Raw genomic sequence first — 19,355 nt, forward strand, 5'->3', positions numbered from 1 at the left:
ACCACTGGTAAAGCGCCTCTTCAACATCGGCGTACAAAGGGTCTCTAACCCTTTTCCGCTGATCGGAATGGCCGCTGATAGCTCCTGCCTTCACAATCGCGGTGCTCCCGGTTTTCAAGATGGTTGGTATCGTTAACTGGACGAGCTCATACTTCTTCACGAGGGCGCTCACCTTGAAGCCGCATCGAGAGTCCTGCAAAATATCCATCTTCGTGTCAAGCGACACAGCTTTGCGCTTTGTCGGCGCCATCTTCGAACTGGGTTGAACCGTTCGTTGCACGCTGCTTCGGTGGCGTCAGCCTGCTATCGCGAGAGAGACGCGGGACGGGCGCCACCGCGCCGCTTTGCTTGTCGCTTCTTTTTTTCTTTCTCTCTCTTTCGGAGTGACCGTGGCCGACGCGCATGAAGCAGCTAGCGCCATCTTGTGGCGCGCTGCGCCTACTCAGCTATTCTCCAGTGCGTGAGCGGGGCGAGACGCGCTGCGCGGTAATGGCGGCAGATACGAACTTACGGAGGTAAACATCGCCTCGTCTCGACATCGTTCGTTTCAGGGAACTAAGCAACAGAAACGTTACGATTATTTGGCACTGAAAACGCCGTCCAGACTGCAAAATTTTGATCGTTATATCCGATATGCGGTGAATAACCTATCGTTATAAATGCTTTTTTTCCCCATAGACCTAATGCATAAAATGACAATCTCATGTCGACCCATCGTTATAACCGATATATCGTTATATGTGGTATCGTTATAAGTGGACTGCACTGTACAGTGAACGCTCGTTAAGACGAACTCGGTTAAGCCGAATTCTTGCATATAACGAACAACATGGGAATGTTTGTTTGGTTTTCCATAGACTCGGTGTAAAAAAATCCCCTTAAGATGAACCACCTCAGATGTGCGCTTTGGTTAAGATGAACATTTGAAGTGACCGCTACAAATCCTGGAGGCCAGGGTGCCTCGATACGCCGTGCCCGGGGGCGCGCGCATCGCCCGTGGACAGAGGCGAAAACAAGATGAAGAAACAAAGAGACAGTGACGTTTCACTTTGTGAATGCGGATGATGCGCAAGCATATGGGTGCTATAGCGCACATGAAACTATTGGCCCTTGGTGCACCTAGACTGTCCGCATTGCAGATTTCATTCAAGACGGGGCTCACACGGCCGCGCCATACGCAGCAGCCACCAGAGTTGAACACTCCCTTGTAAAGATTTGCTTACTAACTACATTGCCAAGCATGGTGTCAGTGCGCACAGGCAAGCATGAACATATCACACTCGATGACCATGGAAGCCCACTGTCAAAATGCTGGTATGAAGAATCGCCGCAGCAGCAGCGAGCGAAGTCACCTTTGCACGCTGTCTATCGCTTCAATGCAAACTGAGCGGCGAGAATACAGTGCATGCAAAACTACGAGCCTTCAGCCCACTTAGACGGTGCCCCCAAAGCAGATTGCATTCAAGCTACAAAGCCCGCGTGACCGAAATACAACACCACTTCCCTCCCCTCCCCAGTGCCATGGACATGACAGAAGATGGCGCCCCCCCTTCCTCCTTTGAGCACACGGGATTGAGCCGCTATCGTAGGCTCGCTGTCACACGCTTTCACTCGCACGCGCAGCGTACAGTGTGCGAGGACGATGTTATCACGAGACAAACCCAGTACGTCCGTATCGCAAACGAAACCTGTAGCCACTGCCAGAGGAGGCTAACCCAGCGCACCTACGCCTACCTTCCTCCTTCCTCCATGTTTTGCCTCGTTTCTCCTTCCCCACTTTGCTGAATGTCACACTTTCCTCTAGATTATGTCGCTTCACCGTGCGCTCCTTTGTACTTTCGCTACCTCAGATGATAGCACCGATGACTTGTGACATGGCAGATGCCTGCTTTAGCTCCCTAGTGAACTTTTTCCGGCAGCACGAATGCACAGAAGGATTTTTGAGGTCATTAGGTGAAATGACATTATTTGTAGCTGCTCGCCGATTTGCACAGAAGCGCCAAACATCCATCACGGACTGGATGAAACCAAGCAAGAGTACCACTTGAAAACAGTTTTTTATTAAGTTCAGCTAAATAAATGCTTTCTATGTCATTGTCCCTCCCTCCGTTTTAAGTCTACTTCATTTACTGTTTTGAAGTAAGATATCTGAATGCACCTGGTCATGTTGCCAATTATTCTTCTGATAAGACCAACAAATTTTCATGGTCCTTCGAGTTCGTCTTAAAGGGAGTCTACTGTAGCTGAGCTGGCTACACAGCACCACTTGGAACTTGGAAGAATTAGCAGATGGACCAAGGTGTCTGCATAAAGCAAGCAGTTGTGTTTGACGTGAGCCTGAATGTGATGACAAAAGCAAAATGACAACGATAGCATGACGGCAACAGCATTAACGGCAATTATTTACTCTGGTAAGAAGCATTACACCCTTTTCTGTTACGACCTGAGCCGATCCCGAAGGCAGTGCAGTATAACAAATTATCTCAAAGCGTTAGCCGCCACGAGGCAAGAATGGGAGAAACTGACATGCTCTTGCGAGTGATGTAAAGCTAAGTCTTTGGCCAAAAATAAGCTAGCACAAGCGCACACGTGCTAGCTCGTGCTAGGTGACATGACATGCGCTCCAGTTCTTTCACAGAGCTAGTTGGCATTGACAAGAGAGAAACGAAAAAAAAGATCCTGCAATTTCTCAAAAAGCAGATTGTGCAAAGCTTTAAGCTTAAAGGGGCCCTGCAAAACTCTTTGAGCATGGTAAATAATTTATACTATTTTATTCCTCAAATTCACCGGTAAGGGGTATTACATGAGCTGTGGGCAAATATCACTTGATGAGAAGTAGACGCGCAGCGTGAATGTGATGTCCATCACATATACAGTTGTCTCGACATGTGAATCGAAGCCCATGTCAGCAGTTACCCTGCTTTAGGTGCCGTCGTGAAGCAGGGCTCATCATAGCGTAAGACATCATATTGGAGCCCCCATGGCCACTGGAGCATGGCAGTACGCGTCGCCCACAAAGAAAAGTCTACTCAATTCCTTTAAACTAGAGCTATAGGACTCAACGCTGCAGCCATATAAACTCTATATCAACTCAAACATAAGTTCATGGACAGTTTCTGAGTTTAGCGTGTCGCAAGTGCCAAAAAGGAAGCAGTGGCGTCTACATCAACATTTAAAAGCAAGTTTAAAACTGCATGCCACCAAGATGTTAAGTGGGCTGACCATTGCGGGCACTGCCCCGCTCCACCGTAGCCTTGCAGTGCAAGCCATTGAAGGAGCAGGAGCACTGCGATGGAGATGAATGGCGATCTTCGATTGCTGGTAAATCTGGTTCTATTAATGCATTGAAATACTTTTGCTGCAAATAATTTCTAAAATTCTGTCCTTTCATGGGAAATGCTTTTCATGACTTTGATAAAGTAGTCTTGCAGAGCCCCTTCTAAACAAGAAGCCTGTGGAGTACTGCTCTACTAACCAGAAGGGCCACATGGCAGATAGGTGAACTCAAAGGGTTCGCTGCAGTCATTGTCCGACTTGCGAATCAGTTGAAACTTGACTGCCACCTGGTGCTGCAAGTTGGTGTTGCGGTATGGAGGCGTCTTGAAGACTATGGCCACCTGGGAAGGCAACAAGCAGGACAATGTGAAGTAGAAACACTACAAACATAACTTAACCAAAGATGTGATGTTATGGAAGAAACAAATGAAATAACCCACTCCATTAGAAATTATGCCTGTTGAAGAGAGAAAGTGTGGCAGTCAGGTAAGAACCGAACCCCTTGTAAGAACAGTGCAAACAACAAAAATGCTTGAAGTGGCTTACGGTACAGCTTCTGTAGAACAGTGCTTGTTCTATGCAATGATACTTGTCACATTTTTGTTGTTTACACTGCTGCCTCAACATGTTCAACTACACTACCAATAGTGAGCATGCAAAAGCCCTGCAGTATTGGGCAGTGGCACTCAAAGAAGGCCGCACCTGCTTTCCATAGACTGCACTAGCTATAAAACATGGTCCCCAACATGATAATGCTTGGATTGATGGCTTCACCCTGGAGAAGCAGGTTATTGTGCAATGTGAAGCATGAAAAATTACACCCACGAATATATGACAAAATGGTTTCCTACAGTACTAGCAGCTGTATTATGAAATGCTCCTTGCCTCAAAACATATTCAGGGTGTCTACCAAGTTGACATTTCCAAATTCCCTGAGTTTTCCAGGTTTTCCCTGAGTGCCTTTGCCCATTCCCCTGAGTGATGCAGAACTATGTTTTATGTCAAGACGGCCTGAAACCATATCGCCTGATGCTGTCACTCTCTATTAAGCACATGAAAAAAATAAAAAAAGCGACTTAATCGAATTTGAATACTAAGGAGTAGTGTTCGTTATTCAAAAAGAGAATAGAAGGCAGGGGTTAGTAAAATGCACAGCAAATAAAGTGTCTTCGAAAAAAAATTGCAAATGAAGTCGGACATTCACAAATACGAATAAAAAGGAGATGCACATAGAAGCAAATATTCTAATATGAGCTATTTCTATCAACTGATAGCAAGCTCAGTGGTATGAGGCCCGAACTCTGTCACCATTGAGATTCTCTCGCAACCGCTCGTAAGTCAACCTCAACTGTCCTGACATACTCTCAGCCCGCGCACGACGCCTGAGTGTTGTGTTTCACTGCTTTAAAGAGTTTATTCTGGTTTGGATGAAGGACACCTGCATCTCGGTATCAGCCAAAATTTTGTTTTTTGAGCTCAAGCTTCTTCAAAACGGCGGTAGAAAGCTTCCTTTCCCGTTTATTCCTCAATGCGTACATCATTTCTGTTCTTGTCCTCCTTCTGCCACTCGTTCGCCCCAAGGACCATTTGAAGCATCTTGGTCAGTTGCAGAGACCACGACCGATCTTTAGAACTCCCTAGGGGTCGGGAAAACGTTCGAAAAATAGGCCAGTTGGAAAAAAAATAAATACGTGTCATTTACTGCCCTTAGGGGCTCAAACAGCGACAGGCACTTTCGAAAACGCTGTGGAGGCCTGTCGGTACACATATTAGGCATATCGGCGCTCGTACTGTGACAGGAAATACCGGGTGCACGTGTGTATAATTAAGGAATGCATACTGTGTTCCGTGGCAATAGCCCCTTCCCACGCTTGTTATGCTTCACTGCAATACTTTTGTGTATGCTTCACCATGTAACATTTCTGTACACAGGCCAAGCTGACTTTCGGAAACCGGCATTATGCAACGCACCGTGTTTTCTATGTTCCTAAGCCAATCGCGAGGGCCACAAATGCGGAGTCCGTGCCATTGCTGACAACAGCTAATTCTTTCAAAAAAAAAACTCGGCGCCCAATGGCAAGAAGCTTCATAGCGAACGTCGAAGGAGCTAGGCCTAGCGTTGCCGCAGTGGTGGCAACTGCTGCCAGCGGATCTGCGTGCGAGAGTGCCGGTTCGAGGTGGCGAAGTAATGAAAACGGCAGCGGTGGTGCCTTTGATTATTGCCGTTTCGGACCTGCGGTCACGGAAAAACGTCCGGAAAATCGGACGGCGAAGAGTTCTTGCGTCCGAAATTTCACACGATCTGATACGTTGACTCTATGGGTTGCGTGGCCGTGGCGCGAAGCCGTCCAAATTATCGGGAATCCGGGAAAGTCGGTCGTTGACTGCACACTGGCAACTCCTCCAGCCGATGACAGCGCGTCAAAGACGATTCATTACGACTCCTTTCTGTTGCTCGAGCCAGCATTACCGCGACTTTCGACCCTTTCAATATATTGCCGCTAATTTTCCCTGATAGAGGCCCAAATTCCCTGAGTTCTCCCTGACTTTTTCCAGACTACTCAATATCCCTGAGAATTCCCGGTTTTCCCGGTTTTCCCGGTTGGTAGACACCCTGCATATTATACTCAAGTGCCTGTATAACGAATGCCTTTGCGACGAAATAACCTGCACAAAGAAGCAATAATTCTGTCTCGGTTATATTGTGAGCTGTGCTGTATGCAACCTTTACAACGAAGTGACCTAAATAATGAATGCTTTTGGAGGCCCCAAACACTTTGTTCAACTGTATCTTACTCAAAGGCATCTCACTCACCTCAATTGAGGTGCACTAAGAAGTTAGCAGCTTATTTTAAAACCATTATTTATTTCCCCGGTAAAGGAGGGCTTTCAAAAAGTGAGTAAAGCAGCTAAGTTGAGGAAAGCAGTTAAGTTGGCTGATATAATCAGCCTTGCATGCATTGAACACAACCACATTGGAACCCAGGGGCAACATGCATGACACTTGCACAGGTTGTTTATTTCTTCGCAACCAATGGTTGCTTGTGTTCTTAGGACTGTGCTGCTTTTCAAGACGCTGGGCATGGCGCACTTCCACTGCGGTTCCCAAGATATATCCACTTGAGTCAGCGGCATATAGGCGCCTTCTTACGGGCCGACACAGGCACTGGTGTGGGTGGCGGCATTCCCGTGGTGGTATGGGAGTTAATGCCATCGAGCACACGTATGTAACGGGAAACCTGGCGGCCACGTCACGCGCGAGTACGATTCTGCGGCACGTATGAGGTTAGTGGCTCACGGGGCAATTTATGTGTTCGCGGGGCATGCCATTACGCCAGGCCAGCTGGACTGAGGCGCATCTCGAGCAAGAGGGCCATGCGGCATTCGTTCAGGTGACGTTGGTCTCTGTGTTCTAAAAACTGGACCAGAAAAGGGGGGGGGGGCAGTCACAGTGTATTGTCGATGGTCCCGCCTATTTTGAAAAAAAAAAAAAAAAAGAAAACTAATTTGTAGAATATGAGCAAGGGGACCTAAAATAAAGGTACGGCACCGAGTGATTAAAAGAGTGTGTAGAGATGAGAAAGGGGAGGAAGCGAGCGAGCTGATAATCGGTTGCCACCAGTTGATGTATGCTGCTTGGTCCTAATAAACCTATGTACAGTGATACCTCATTACTACAAACACCACAATGGCAAACTTTTGAGAACTCCCCTGCTGACTTCTTATGGTTCCAGCGTAAAAATATTTCAGTACTACGAACTTCAGAATACCGAACCTTTCAGAATAATGATCCATGTCATGTTAACAACGCCTCAGTACTATGAACTAATATTCCGATATCTGAGAATTCTTAGATTTCCATGTATCCTACACGGCAGCCGAAACAGTAGGCTAGCAGACGACATGGTGCATGACGCGGACACTGCGGTGCATGGGTTCAGGAAATGTGAGATGGCGCTCAATTAAATAAAAAAGTGTGATAATTTTTTTAAATCTATTGCATCAGGATTCGTGAGTGCATTCTTTACCCAGCCAAGCATCACCTAGCAATGGAAGTGTGTCTCTTCCTTCTTTCTGCCCATACCTCTTTCAGCAGCTGTACGAGCTATACACGTGGAGAAATGTAACCTCCGTACTCGTGGGGATGCCACACAGTCACATTTTCCAGATGGTGTCGTTTATGCACGCTTGCGCTTTGGAATACTTCAGGTGTTCGCCTTGAGTGAGACAGTTGCAGTGTCTATGGCATAGAATGCAAAAAACAACCAAACAAAAAACATTGCGCTGTGGAGGTGACATGGCCCTTTTTCAGTAGTTTTCTCAGCATCAGAGTCTCCTATTCGCATGTCACTCTTATTATACGGTGCTTCTGTGGTGCGTGCTGGTGTAATATATGGAAAATAGCAACAGTGCGAGCTGAGAGCCAACAGCAATGTTTTTGTGGATAACGAACGATTTCCGGCGGTCCCGCGTGATTCGTTATATCGAGATCTGACTGCATTCCTAAGTTGGCCTCTCCGAGTGCAAAATGTCGCCGGATGGCAACAAAGGCTCTTTAAAAAATTATCTGCCTGAAATGCCTGGAGGAGTGAAGAAACTTAACTAAAGCCTTATATCTATACAGTAAAATCCTGCCACAACAAAACTGGTAGGTCTCATAAAAAATTTTGTCGTGTAACTTCGTAAACGCAAAATTTACAAATACCAATGAAGCATGTGGTTTTGTAGCAAAAAATTGAGTTTTGATTACAAAAGTCTTATTTTGGCTTGCTTGCACTTGCTGACAAGCAGTCATGTGACACAGCTTTTGCATTCTATCGGGCGAGCCATTGTGACATGCGTGCTTCTGACAAAACTCCTGATTGTACCAAAGGCATTCACTACATGAGATGCTGCTGCAATGCTCTGTGGCTGTGTCTTGATCATTCAATGAAGCAAAATAACTGTGGACAATCCTCATGATTTCATCATGGCTCATTTCTTCGCAAATGATGACGTGGGAGCCAGCTTTGATGATCCCCGGGTGACAGTAATGCAGCGATTGCATGCCAGCGGATTCTGCAAATTTCTTACGCAGAAATAACTCCAGAATACGAGAAACACATGATACGCTGCTGCTGCTAGCGTAGCACGTAAAATAATGTATCTTTTGAATGAACTTTCAGAACAAATACAGCGCACTGTCATTATGATCTATGCGAAAGCTTGTTCTGTTCCCACCTGGTGATGAAAATGGTGATGACTGTTGGCCATACAGTCTGCTGTTGCATGGATGTTGCCAATCGGATTCATGGGGTGTTCAAAGACATTGGATATTTGCATTTTAACATTTTCTTAGCATCATGAGTCACGGGAGGGGCTTTCAAGTATTAACTTTTTTTTTTTCTTTTCTGGCAGCTTACTAATGTCAAGGCTTGCTCAATAAAAACTTTGGTGAAGTGAAGACACACCCGTTACGAGCTTTCTTAAGGTAATAATTTTAATCCATTAAGTTTTATGGTACACTAATGGGGAAGAATAACTTATTTGTGCCAGAAATATCCCTTAACTAGTATTCGTTATTCAGGGATTTGACAGCATTATTTATCAAATATGCCGTACATGCATACCTAACAGTATATACACTTTATGAAAACATTTAACAATAATTTAGAAACATCTGCTTCTGTTCCTTCATTTTCTACATTATCAGCAGGAAATTTGTAAACTGTGGTGTTTCAGTCATAAAAACGGGAGTGCTCTTGGCATACTTTGATTCCTTTTGGTGTCTGTGCCCAAAGAAAGGAAACGTACTGAAATGTTTTGCTTTACTAACCAACTCGTACATTTTTCAAATTACTAACAAAGAAGAAGAGCCACTGTCCAACTTAGAAAGCAAGCACAAAAGAACAATAAAGACGAGAAATGTGACGTGGTCTTGGTAATATTGACGGCAAAAAGTATGGAAGCTCAAAGCAGGCCGATATGACCCTTCATACCTAGAGGTGAGAGCTTGTTTCATGTAAATAACCATGCAAGCCTACTTGGTGGCTTTATATATAAATCTCACACGATGCTCTAGTTTGTAAGTCCTCCAAAGCACCCAATGCAGTCGTAGTGGCTGAAAATTGGAGATGAACAACATCGCCAAAACTGCTGAAATCTGTGCAATCTGACTAGAAATGCCGATAAACCAAGTGATCGTTAGGAGTAAGCGCACAACTAGCACGTCTGGTCTGACCTTAAGTTTCACGTAGTTGTAGGCTACTAGAAAGTTCAGAATAATTGAAATTAGCGAGACCCAATGGCTACAACATTGATAAGCAGTGTGGTCAAAGTTTCATGCCTATGCAGGTGGGTGCGGCCGTGCATTAGAAGACAATAGCATGATAGTTATACTTCCAGAACGCAATTATTAATGAAATTCGAAAGCAGATTATCGCTTACTTCAGCCTGTTTATTAAACTGGGTCAATAAATATACACAGTAACAGTAGGAAGAAGCGCACTGATCCAAACAGCCTTCTTGACTGATGTCAGCTATTGGCCAATTGCAGCCACATATGGGAATCTGTTACATGATGAAATATGGCAGCCCTGAAAAGATTGAGGAGAAGGCTTCTGTTGAAAAGAGTGTTTGAGAAAAAGGTGACTTTGCGTTCTGCTTGTGAGCTCCATGCACCATTCATGACTGCAAAATTTGGCTGAGATGTTCACAGCAGCATATGCTATCCGCAGGCTGTGTTTTTACACCAAGCCTGAGAGGTGGCCTTTAAGTAAGCACAGCATGCACTGAAGCCATACATTCAGTTGTTCATATTTAATTACGGTGGAATACACAACCTTCGACCAAGGTCCAGCATGTTGTATGCAGGAAAGTGCGGTATGCATCAGTAGAATGTGGGCAGTTTGGCACATGGCCAGGTATCCGACAGCTCGTGATGGTTTTGGAACGGCTGCATCGGATGAGTTACTAGCTTCACTGCACACCACCAGATTTCAGCCTAATCAGCGGGAAATGTACAGTAAATCTTCATTATGAACTAAGAAAACAGCTCCTTATATTCATTAGTAAGAAAATGTTTGCTTTCTTAGAACGAAATTTTACATGCGTGTGTCTCCACGAGGATTTCAAGGAAAATTACAATTGCTTCGCCATATGAATGAGTTCATTACTATAAGCTTACACAAGGACCACATTGCCACACTTTGCTTAAAGGGACACTAAAGGCAAATACTAAGTCAAGCTAAAGTGATAGATTAGTGCTAGAGAATCTCTAAGGCGTGAATATTATCGTGAACAGAGCCTTAATAATCGAGAAATCGAGGTAAATGCAGGACGTCATTAGAGACTCCCCCGAGACATTCAAGCACTTGCCCGATGACGAAAGCACTCCTCAGTTAAATGCTGTCACTACTACTCAACTACTCATTGCAAAAAACACCCTCATGTTGTATTATAAGATCAAATAAAATGCTACTTGCCCAGCTCCATTTCATGGTTAGAAAAAAGAACTCATTGAAATTGAAAACGACGCAGGCAGTCTAAAGGTTTCGTTTTCACTCGACTCTATGCCCCCACGCTTTTGCCTTTCAATACTTTCCTGATCGCGTAGTGCTGCACTGGATTTGCTGGCTCGTGAAACTCGCACCAACTGCCAGTAACAGAGAATTCAACTTCCATGTGATGTCGCGGGATGCTCTAATGGTCTACGCCACTTGACCAAAAAGCAGCTGCAGCGATGAATCCGCAGCTCTGTCTTGGCTCGGTGCCACCGTCTGTCGGGCACCGTTTTACTCACTGACGGCAGCAAAGGGCGGTGATGGTGCATGCAACGTCACCACTCTCCTGGTTGGGTGGCGGGAGATTGGAATTTTGAAAAAGGTATTCAGACCCTTCAGATACAATTTTCTTGTAAACTAAGTCTTTTTCTTGGCGCGAAACAAGCATTGCGAGGTTTCTGGAATGGTATTTAAACAGTCCCCTTTGATTTGGTATTTGCCTTTAGTGTCCCTTTAAGCAGACAGCAGTGCTGAAAAAAGTAACAACTAACCATGCAACACAGGCATATTCCTATTTTTTCAATGTCTACCAAGTTGACATTTCCAAATTTCCTGAGTTTTCCAGGTTTTCCCCGACTGCCCTTTTGTAAAATTTCCTTAGTGACGCAGAGCTTTGTTTTATGTCAAGAAGGGCTGACACCACGTCACCCGATGCTGCCACCCTCTAGTAAACACGTGAAATAAGAAACTTAATCCAGTTTGAAGAGTAAGGAGTAGTGTTTATTGAAAAAGAGAAAAGATGGGAGGGGTTAGTCAAATCCACAGCGAATAAAATGTCTTTGAAAAAAATGGTAAAAGCCATTGCACATCGAGTCGAACATTCTCTATATATGAATAAAAAGGAGATGCATGCAGAAGCAAATATTTTCGAATATGAGCTATTTCTATCAACTGAAAGCAACAGCTGGTAAGTCAACCTGAACTGTCCTCACATACTCTCAGCCCACGCACAACGCCTCAGTGTTACGTTTCACTGCTTTAAACAAGGAAGAGGTGTTTAGAAACTATTTTTAAAAATTTTTTTATTAAATGTAATAAAAATTGTCACCCATACAGAGTTTCTCATGCTGATTTCAATAATATAATTACTTCTTAAAGTGACCGAGCGGTTCCAGATATAATTAAAATTAATCACCTATTCTTTATCGGAACAATAGTAAGACGAGTATCAGCCAGAATGTTTATAAAGACATATGACTGGATACTAAAAAGTGTAAGCAACACAACTGTAGGACGTCTTTTTTTTTATATTGCAGCTACCAATTTTACAGCAATTTGAAGTTCGATCTTCAGACATGGCAATCATGTGGTCCAATTAGTAGCCAGATCTTAAAATTTACAAAAGCGAAATTAAAGGATCTGCTCCTAGCATTGTGTAGCAGACACATGTTGCTACATGCCACTGTTAAAATTATGGTTCTACATGCGTGCCCTGAAGACCAAGATAGTGCTTCGGCAAGTTTAAAAAACACCAAAAATGAGATTCTGAGAAAACTTGAAAAAACAAAATGAGCTTATTTTTATAACAGAACACCACAAAATATTTGAATATATACAAGTGCCACTGCATTAGTAGCCCCCAGGAATGTAGTCTATCTGGCTAGTGTCACTACGGTGATGCCTTCTGAGCCCCCGCTGCAAGTTTTCAGCAGACGAACACTCGGCAGACGTAGCCAGCTCGTTTGGCCCGGCAGCAGTGTCATCAACGTGACCTAATAGCTCCAATTTTCGGTCAGTAGCAGGAATTGACGCTAATGCTTGAAGTTTTCCTTGAACTTCACTGTCAATACGGCGAAAAAATTGTGACTGCAGAATAGTGGCGTCGTACAAAAACATTGATGAAACGTGGCCGTTGTCAGGAGCACTTCGGGGACTAGGCCTAACACGCCATCGGGATCTCCGGCGTCGCTTGACTGTGGGAGAGGCCTGTTATCGATGTCATCGGGAAGAGGGGCGGCGGGGTGTTGTTTCTCGAAGTTGTACACCGACTTCCTCTTCCTTTTTATTTTTTAAATTTGTACTTCGTAGCAAACTTCGGAGTTGAGGTCGGCATCGCTGTCAACGTGGGAAACTTGATTGGCACACATGAAGTGTGCACAGTGGGCGTGGAGTGACGCAGATGATGCCAGTCTAGCCAATCGCATGGCTAGCTGAGGGTCACGTGCCTTTGTCGGCCAATTACAGCACGCATTGGGTCTTCTTTTTGAGGCGGAATTTCTTCACTGCCAATGTGCGGACGGAGCTGGTGGTTGCAGGAAAATGAAAACGAGAGACCGCTCTTTTAAATGATATACGGGTCGGAGCAACTAAACGACTGCGGGGGCCATCACGTGCCATGGAAAAAGCACTTTTTTACAGGAACTCTGGCTCATATTTAGTCGACACTTGTGCCAAAAATTTATATTACGGGTAAAATATTGATTGAGAATGCACAAAATTTGGCGAAGTGGTAGAATAATAGCTGGAAATTCCAAAAATACCATTTTAAAAATATTGCGTTTTTTCGAGATTTTTTGGTCTCTAAAACCCGTGTCCCTCCTTAAAGCATTTATTTTGGTTTGGTTGATTGTATGAGGAACACCTGCATCTCAGTGTCAACCAACACTTTGTTTTTTGAGCTCAAGCTCTTTTAAAGAAGTGGCACACGCTTCCTTTCCCGTTCATTCTTCAATGCGTAGGTCCCTTGTGTTCTTGTCCTCTTTCCGCTGCGAATTCGCCACACGGACTATTTGAAACATCCTCTTGGACAGTTGTACAGTCAACGTCCGATTTTTCTGACTCCCTAGGGGCCGCGAAAACGTCCGAAAAATTGGTCAGTCCGAAAAAAAAAAGAATGCACGTCTTTTACTGCCCTTAAGGGCTCAAATCGCCACAGGCACCTTTGAAAAAGCTCTGAAGGTGTGCCAGTACACCTATTAGACATATCGGTGCTCGTACTGTGACAGGAGATGGCGGGTGCACGCGTGTATAATTAAGGAATACATACTGTCTATCGTGGCAATTGCTCCTTCCCACGCTTGTTATGCTTCACTGCAATACTTTGCGTATGTTTCCAGGGTGTCTACCCAGTTGACATTTACAAATTCCCTGAGTTTTCCAGGTTTTCCCTGAGTGGCTTTGAAAAATTCCCTGAGTGACACAGAACTTTGTTTTACATCAAGACAGGCTGACACTATGTCGCCCGATGCTGTCACTCTCTAGTAAGCATGCTAAGAAATGACTTAATCCAGTTTTAATAGTAAGGAGTATAATTTATTTTATATTTTAAAAAATCTGTAGCGAGAGGTTAGTAAAATGCACAGCTAATAAAATAACTTTGAAAAAAAATGGTAAAACTCACTGCAAATCGAGTGTAACATTTTCAAATATGAATAAAAACGAGATGCATACATAAACAAATGTTTTCGAATATCCACTTCCGTCATGAATTATGATCGACTGTCGATACATATGTGTGAAACATAGGTGGTGCTTGAGACTCCACTGAAAGCAATCAAGGTGATAGAATGAATCTTTGAGCATGTTATGATGTGTCATTATAATTATAGAGTTTGAATATTGTTTCAAACAATATTCAAAACTCAATATTCAAATGTTTGAATATTGTAAAATCGTTATGCTACACTTCTTCATAAGAAGGATTAAATCCCCCGCTCGAATTACACGCACAACTTATTCATTAGCCTCAAGCATTTCAAGAAAGAAAAATATATATATATTTCAAGGTTGCTACCGATAAGCCCCACATCAAGTGTCACATAAAACATGGTAGTGCCTTCACCAAAGCGATACTCTGCAATGATACATAGCACTTAGAAGCAAAATGGAAGTAATTTAGGTTAACAGAACATTCAATTTGCCGTAAGCTTAACGTTCATGCTCTATTCCTTGCTACCACTGCACAGAAATGGCAAAAATAGGTCGCGTCTACAAATGTACAAGCCGTGACTGAAGGTGATATGAGCTACTTTTATCAATTTATAGCAAGCTCATTGGTGTGAGGCCCGAACTTTGTCACAAATAAGACTCTCAACAGCTGGTGTGTCAACCTCAACTCTCCTGACATACTCTCAGTCCACGCAGAACACCTCAGTGTTGCATTTCACTGATTTACCGAGTTTATTTCGGTTTGGATAAGGAACACCTGCATTCCAGCGTCAGCCCACACTTTGTTTTTTGAGCTCAAGCTCCTTGAAAAAAGCGGCGGCAGGCTTCCTTTCCCGTTCATTCCGCAATGCGTAGGTCTTTTCTGTTCTCATCCTCCTCCTACCGCGCGTTCGCCCCACGGACCATTCGAAGCATCCTCTTCGTCAGCTGTACAGTCAACGTCCAATTTTTCGGACTCCCTAAGGGCTGCAAAAACGTCCGTAAAATCGGGCAGTCCTTAAATATGAATGCATGTCATTTACTGCCATTAAAGGCTGAATTCACCACAGGCACATCTGAAAAGGCCCACCAGCATGCTTATTAGGCATATCGGTGCCCGTACTGTGACAGGAGATTGGGTGGACGCGTGTATAATTAAGGAACAGATACTGTGTCCCGTGACAATTGCTCCTTCCCACGCTTATGCTTCACCGCGTAACACTTTTGCATTGAGGCAAAGCTGACTTTTGGGAACCGGCATTGTGCAACGTGCCGTACTTTCCGAGCTTCGAAGCCAATCGCGAGGACCACAAAGACGGAGTCAGTGCCACTGCTTACAGCGGCGAATTCTTTCAATGAAAAACACGGTGCCGAATGGCAAGAAGCTTTATAACGAACGTTGAAGCAGCTAGGCCTAGCGCTTACCACGGTGGCGAGGTAATCAAAACGGCGGCAGTGGTGGCTTTGATTAATGCCATTTTGGACCTGCGGTCACGGCAAAAAGTCTGAAAAATCGTACGGCAAAGGGCTCTTGCGTCCGAAATTTCAGACGTTCCTAGACATTGATCTTATGGGGTACGTGATAGTGCTGTGGAGCCATCGGGCGTCCAGAAAGTCGGCCATTGACTGTAAACTCCTCCAGCCGACGACACGGCGTCAAAAGACGATTAATTACGATCCCTCTCTCTTACACGTCAGCATTGCTGTGACTTTCGTTTCCATTCAATAAAATTACAGCTAATTTTCCCTGATAGAAGCACAAATTTCCTGAGTATTTCCAGACTATTCCCGGGTTTCCCGGTTGGTAGACACCCTGGTTTCACCACGTAACATTTCTATATTGAGGCGAAGTTGACTTTCGGGAACCAGCATCATGCAACTCGAGTTGGCACGGAAGCAGCATTTGGAGCACCATGGCTCATACAGTGCACCTTTCCATTTCGCAGGCGATCTTCGCGTTCTTGCTGCTGCTGTGCCCGTGCACAGCGTATTCGGAGTATGACCCTTCGCAACCACTGCTACAATAGAGCGAGGTCTACCAGCAGACCGGCAACTATCTCCACATCCACCCACTACAACTGCTGCGCCCAGTATTCCGCACGCCATATTGTCGTCAACTGTGTCGTCACATCGCAGTGGCAACTTAAGCGGCTGTCCGAGCGTCAGCCCGTTTAGTTGGCAAGGAAGCAGCATTTGAAGCACCATGGCTCATACAGCGCACCTTTTTATTTTGCAGGTGTGTAAAAACTTTTCGCTTTATGCTAAGAAAAGTGACGACCCATTTTTGATATTGCTTCCATGCCAACAAGTTCTCTGTGAAATTGTCGGAGATTGTTTCGGTATGGCGTTGCTGTTAAGGGGGGATGTGGCTTTGAAAATCAACTTCCTCATTTCTTCATGGATTTTGATGAAAATTGGCACAAATGTTTAGAATGTCTCCCTAATGCTTCCATCAAAGTTTTAAAGTGATATCTTCAGAACATTTTATCCAATTTTATTGAGCAGAATTTTTCGCCCTCTAACTTTCAGGAGAGCCTGGGGAACTTAAAGAACGTGATAGAAGGCTTGTTAAGTATTGACTGCATAGCTAAATGCGTGATGAAGGTCGTTACATTCTTGCATTTTTTTTTTTCGCAACAAATTTTTTGGAGTGCCATATTTTATGTTACCTTCACATCAAGCGCACTTTCGGGGTAGACGAATAGCCATATCGCAAACTTACAAAGGGTCAAGATAAAGCAAGAATGTCTCGACCTGCACTGTAGCCCAAGGAACGTTACAAAAAAAAAAAAAAAACGGCGTCAGAATATGTTAGACGGTAACAAAGAAATCAGCTCCAGAAACTGAGCAGAAAGGCAGAAAAACAGTTTTGAGAAAACGGCTCTCAAAGTTTTACCTTCTCCTCAGTTCTCTAAAAAGCACCAAATTTGTAGTCTTTGCGGTGTTTTGTGATGTGGGGCTTGTACATGTGGCCTCGGGTCTGGTGCGCTTCCCCCCCCCCCCCCTTTCTTTTTATAGGGCATTCTTTGCTGCTGCTGCTGCTCTACAAAGAGCATGGTGCCTAAGTTTCAAACCAAGTGACCTGCAGAACTCCGTGGGGGCATGAATATAGTTCCAGTGTACATTCAGGCAGCCTGTACCTGCAGGCTGCCCGATTGATAGCAATCTCCAGTACAATCAGTGAGGCATTTTTTTTTTCTTTTGGTAGAATTGATCATGTTAGTGAATGAAGGCTCTGAGTGTCAGCAGCCTCCAAAGTCATCTTTACTTGACAATGGCTGTGGAATTTAGGATCAGAGAGCCAGTGATAGATATGCAGCTGCTAGGTGCTTTCCAGATTTGTACTTTTGTATGATGCCTCAATCACTTCTGCAGCCAGGTGTCTGTGCCAGCCCAAGGGGCCTAGTGAACAGAGCTCATGATCAGGTTCTCTTTATGAAGGAGTGGTATGATAGATATTGTTACGAGCTATCGTGACAATATAATAGAGTGAACGCGCAATATGCTTAGTTGCGGGTATGAGGTACCAACGTGCGAAATGCCTAGCCGCAGATACAAGGAGCCGAAGCGCGATGTGCTCTGCAGTCGTGCAGTTCGAGGTGCTGACGCACGAAGTACCTAGCCGCGCAGTCCGAGGTGCCGGTGCGCGAAATGCCTAGTGGCGGGCTCGAGGAATCGGAGTCGACCTTCGATGTGCTTATTTGCGCAGTCCGAGGTGCCGACGCACGAAATGCCTAGACGTGGGCTCGAGGAGTCAACGTTCGATGTACTTAGTCGCGCAGTCGGAGGCGCCGATGCACAAAATGCTTAGGTGAGGGCCTGAGAAGTTCGCACGCGATGTGCATGATCGCCAAGTCGGAGACACCCTATACGCGAAATACTTAGTCGCGTGTCCGAGGATTGCGTGCGCGATGTGCTTCGTCAAGAATTCCGAACCACCCAGTGCTGAAAGGCTTAGCCGCATGTCCGAGGATTCCGCGCGTGATTCTGCGTCGCCGATGCTCGGAATGCTTAGCCGCGAGGCTGAAACGTCCACAAGCATAGGGATCGGCCATGCTACTCACTTCCATTCACTCACTTCCATTCCAAGTAAGATGTTAGAACATATACTTGCCTCTAATCTTGCTAGCTTTCTTGAAACTAATTCATTCTTTTCACCATCGCGACATGGTTTCCGAAAGACATATTCATGTGAAACACAACTAGTTTTATTTACGCATAAGCTAAACGTCATTCTTGACTGTTCTTCAACTGCAGACTGTATATTTTTAGACTTTTCGAAAGCGTTTGACAAAGTGTGCCATAACCTTCTAATGTTTAAGCTGCATCGAATTAACAGTGACCCCAGAATGCTTGCATGGCTTGAGTGCTTTCTTTCTAACCAGTCACAGTTTGTCTTTGCTAATGACTCAAACTCGCAACGAAGCAGAGTACAGTCTGGCGTACCTCAAGGGTCGGTACTTGGTCCCCTCCTTTTCTTAATTTACATAAATGATCTACCCTCTTGTGTTTCCTCTAACATTAATTTATTCGCCGATGATTGTGTAATCTCCAGGGAAATAATATGCGACACTGACATATCTTCTCTTCAATCCGACCTTAACGCTATTTCTACTTGGTGCCAATCATGGTCAATGGAATTAAATATAAAAAAATGTTAATTTATGCACGTGTCTAGAACTCCTAACCAGCTTCCTTCTTACTGCGTTAATAATCTCCCCTTAGACCCTGTTTCATACTACAAATATCTTGGTATCCATATTACTAGCAACCTCTCGTGGTCCCCACGCACGCTTCTTACGTAATTAAAAACGCTAACCGCATGCTGGGATACCTAAAACGCAATTTGACTAAGGAACTGTCATCCCTAAAATTAATGCTATACAAGTGACTAGTCCGCTCAAAGCTTGAGTAGCCGCAGCAGTTTGGGATCCCTTTCAGAAAAACCTAAATCACTCATTAGAAATGGTACAAGATAACTCTGTTCGTTTCGTTTTTTCTAATTATAACCGAACTGCCAGCACTTCTGTAATGAAATTAAACCTTGATTTGCCATCTTTAGCCTCTCGCCGTAAAGGCCTTAGACTTTCACTTTTTCATAAGATATTTCATCATCCTTCCCTTCGCGATGAACTTATCTCCCCTCCTCAATACATTTTATCAAGGTTAGAT

General features: G+C 44.4%; 1 protein-coding gene across 7 annotated transcripts in view; it reads right to left on the reverse strand.

Moving 5' to 3' along the window:
- The window catches only part of Rel (nuclear factor NF-kappa-B family member relish), a 417,698-nt gene that overhangs the window by 182,194 nt on the left and 216,149 nt on the right, over nt 1–19,355 (reverse strand). For all 7 annotated transcript variants that reach the window (XM_055064994.1, XM_050168416.2, XM_055064991.1 and 4 more), the window contains one exon: nt 3,476–3,617. In XM_055064994.1, coding sequence (XP_054920969.1) covers nt 3,476–3,617 — 142 coding nt within the window. The remainder of the gene's footprint in view (nt 1–3,475; nt 3,618–19,355) is intronic.

Source organism: Dermacentor andersoni, chromosome 1 (assembly GCF_023375885.2).
Source record: "Dermacentor andersoni chromosome 1, qqDerAnde1_hic_scaffold, whole genome shotgun sequence".
NCBI lineage: Eukaryota > Metazoa > Arthropoda > Arachnida > Ixodida > Ixodidae > Dermacentor > Dermacentor andersoni.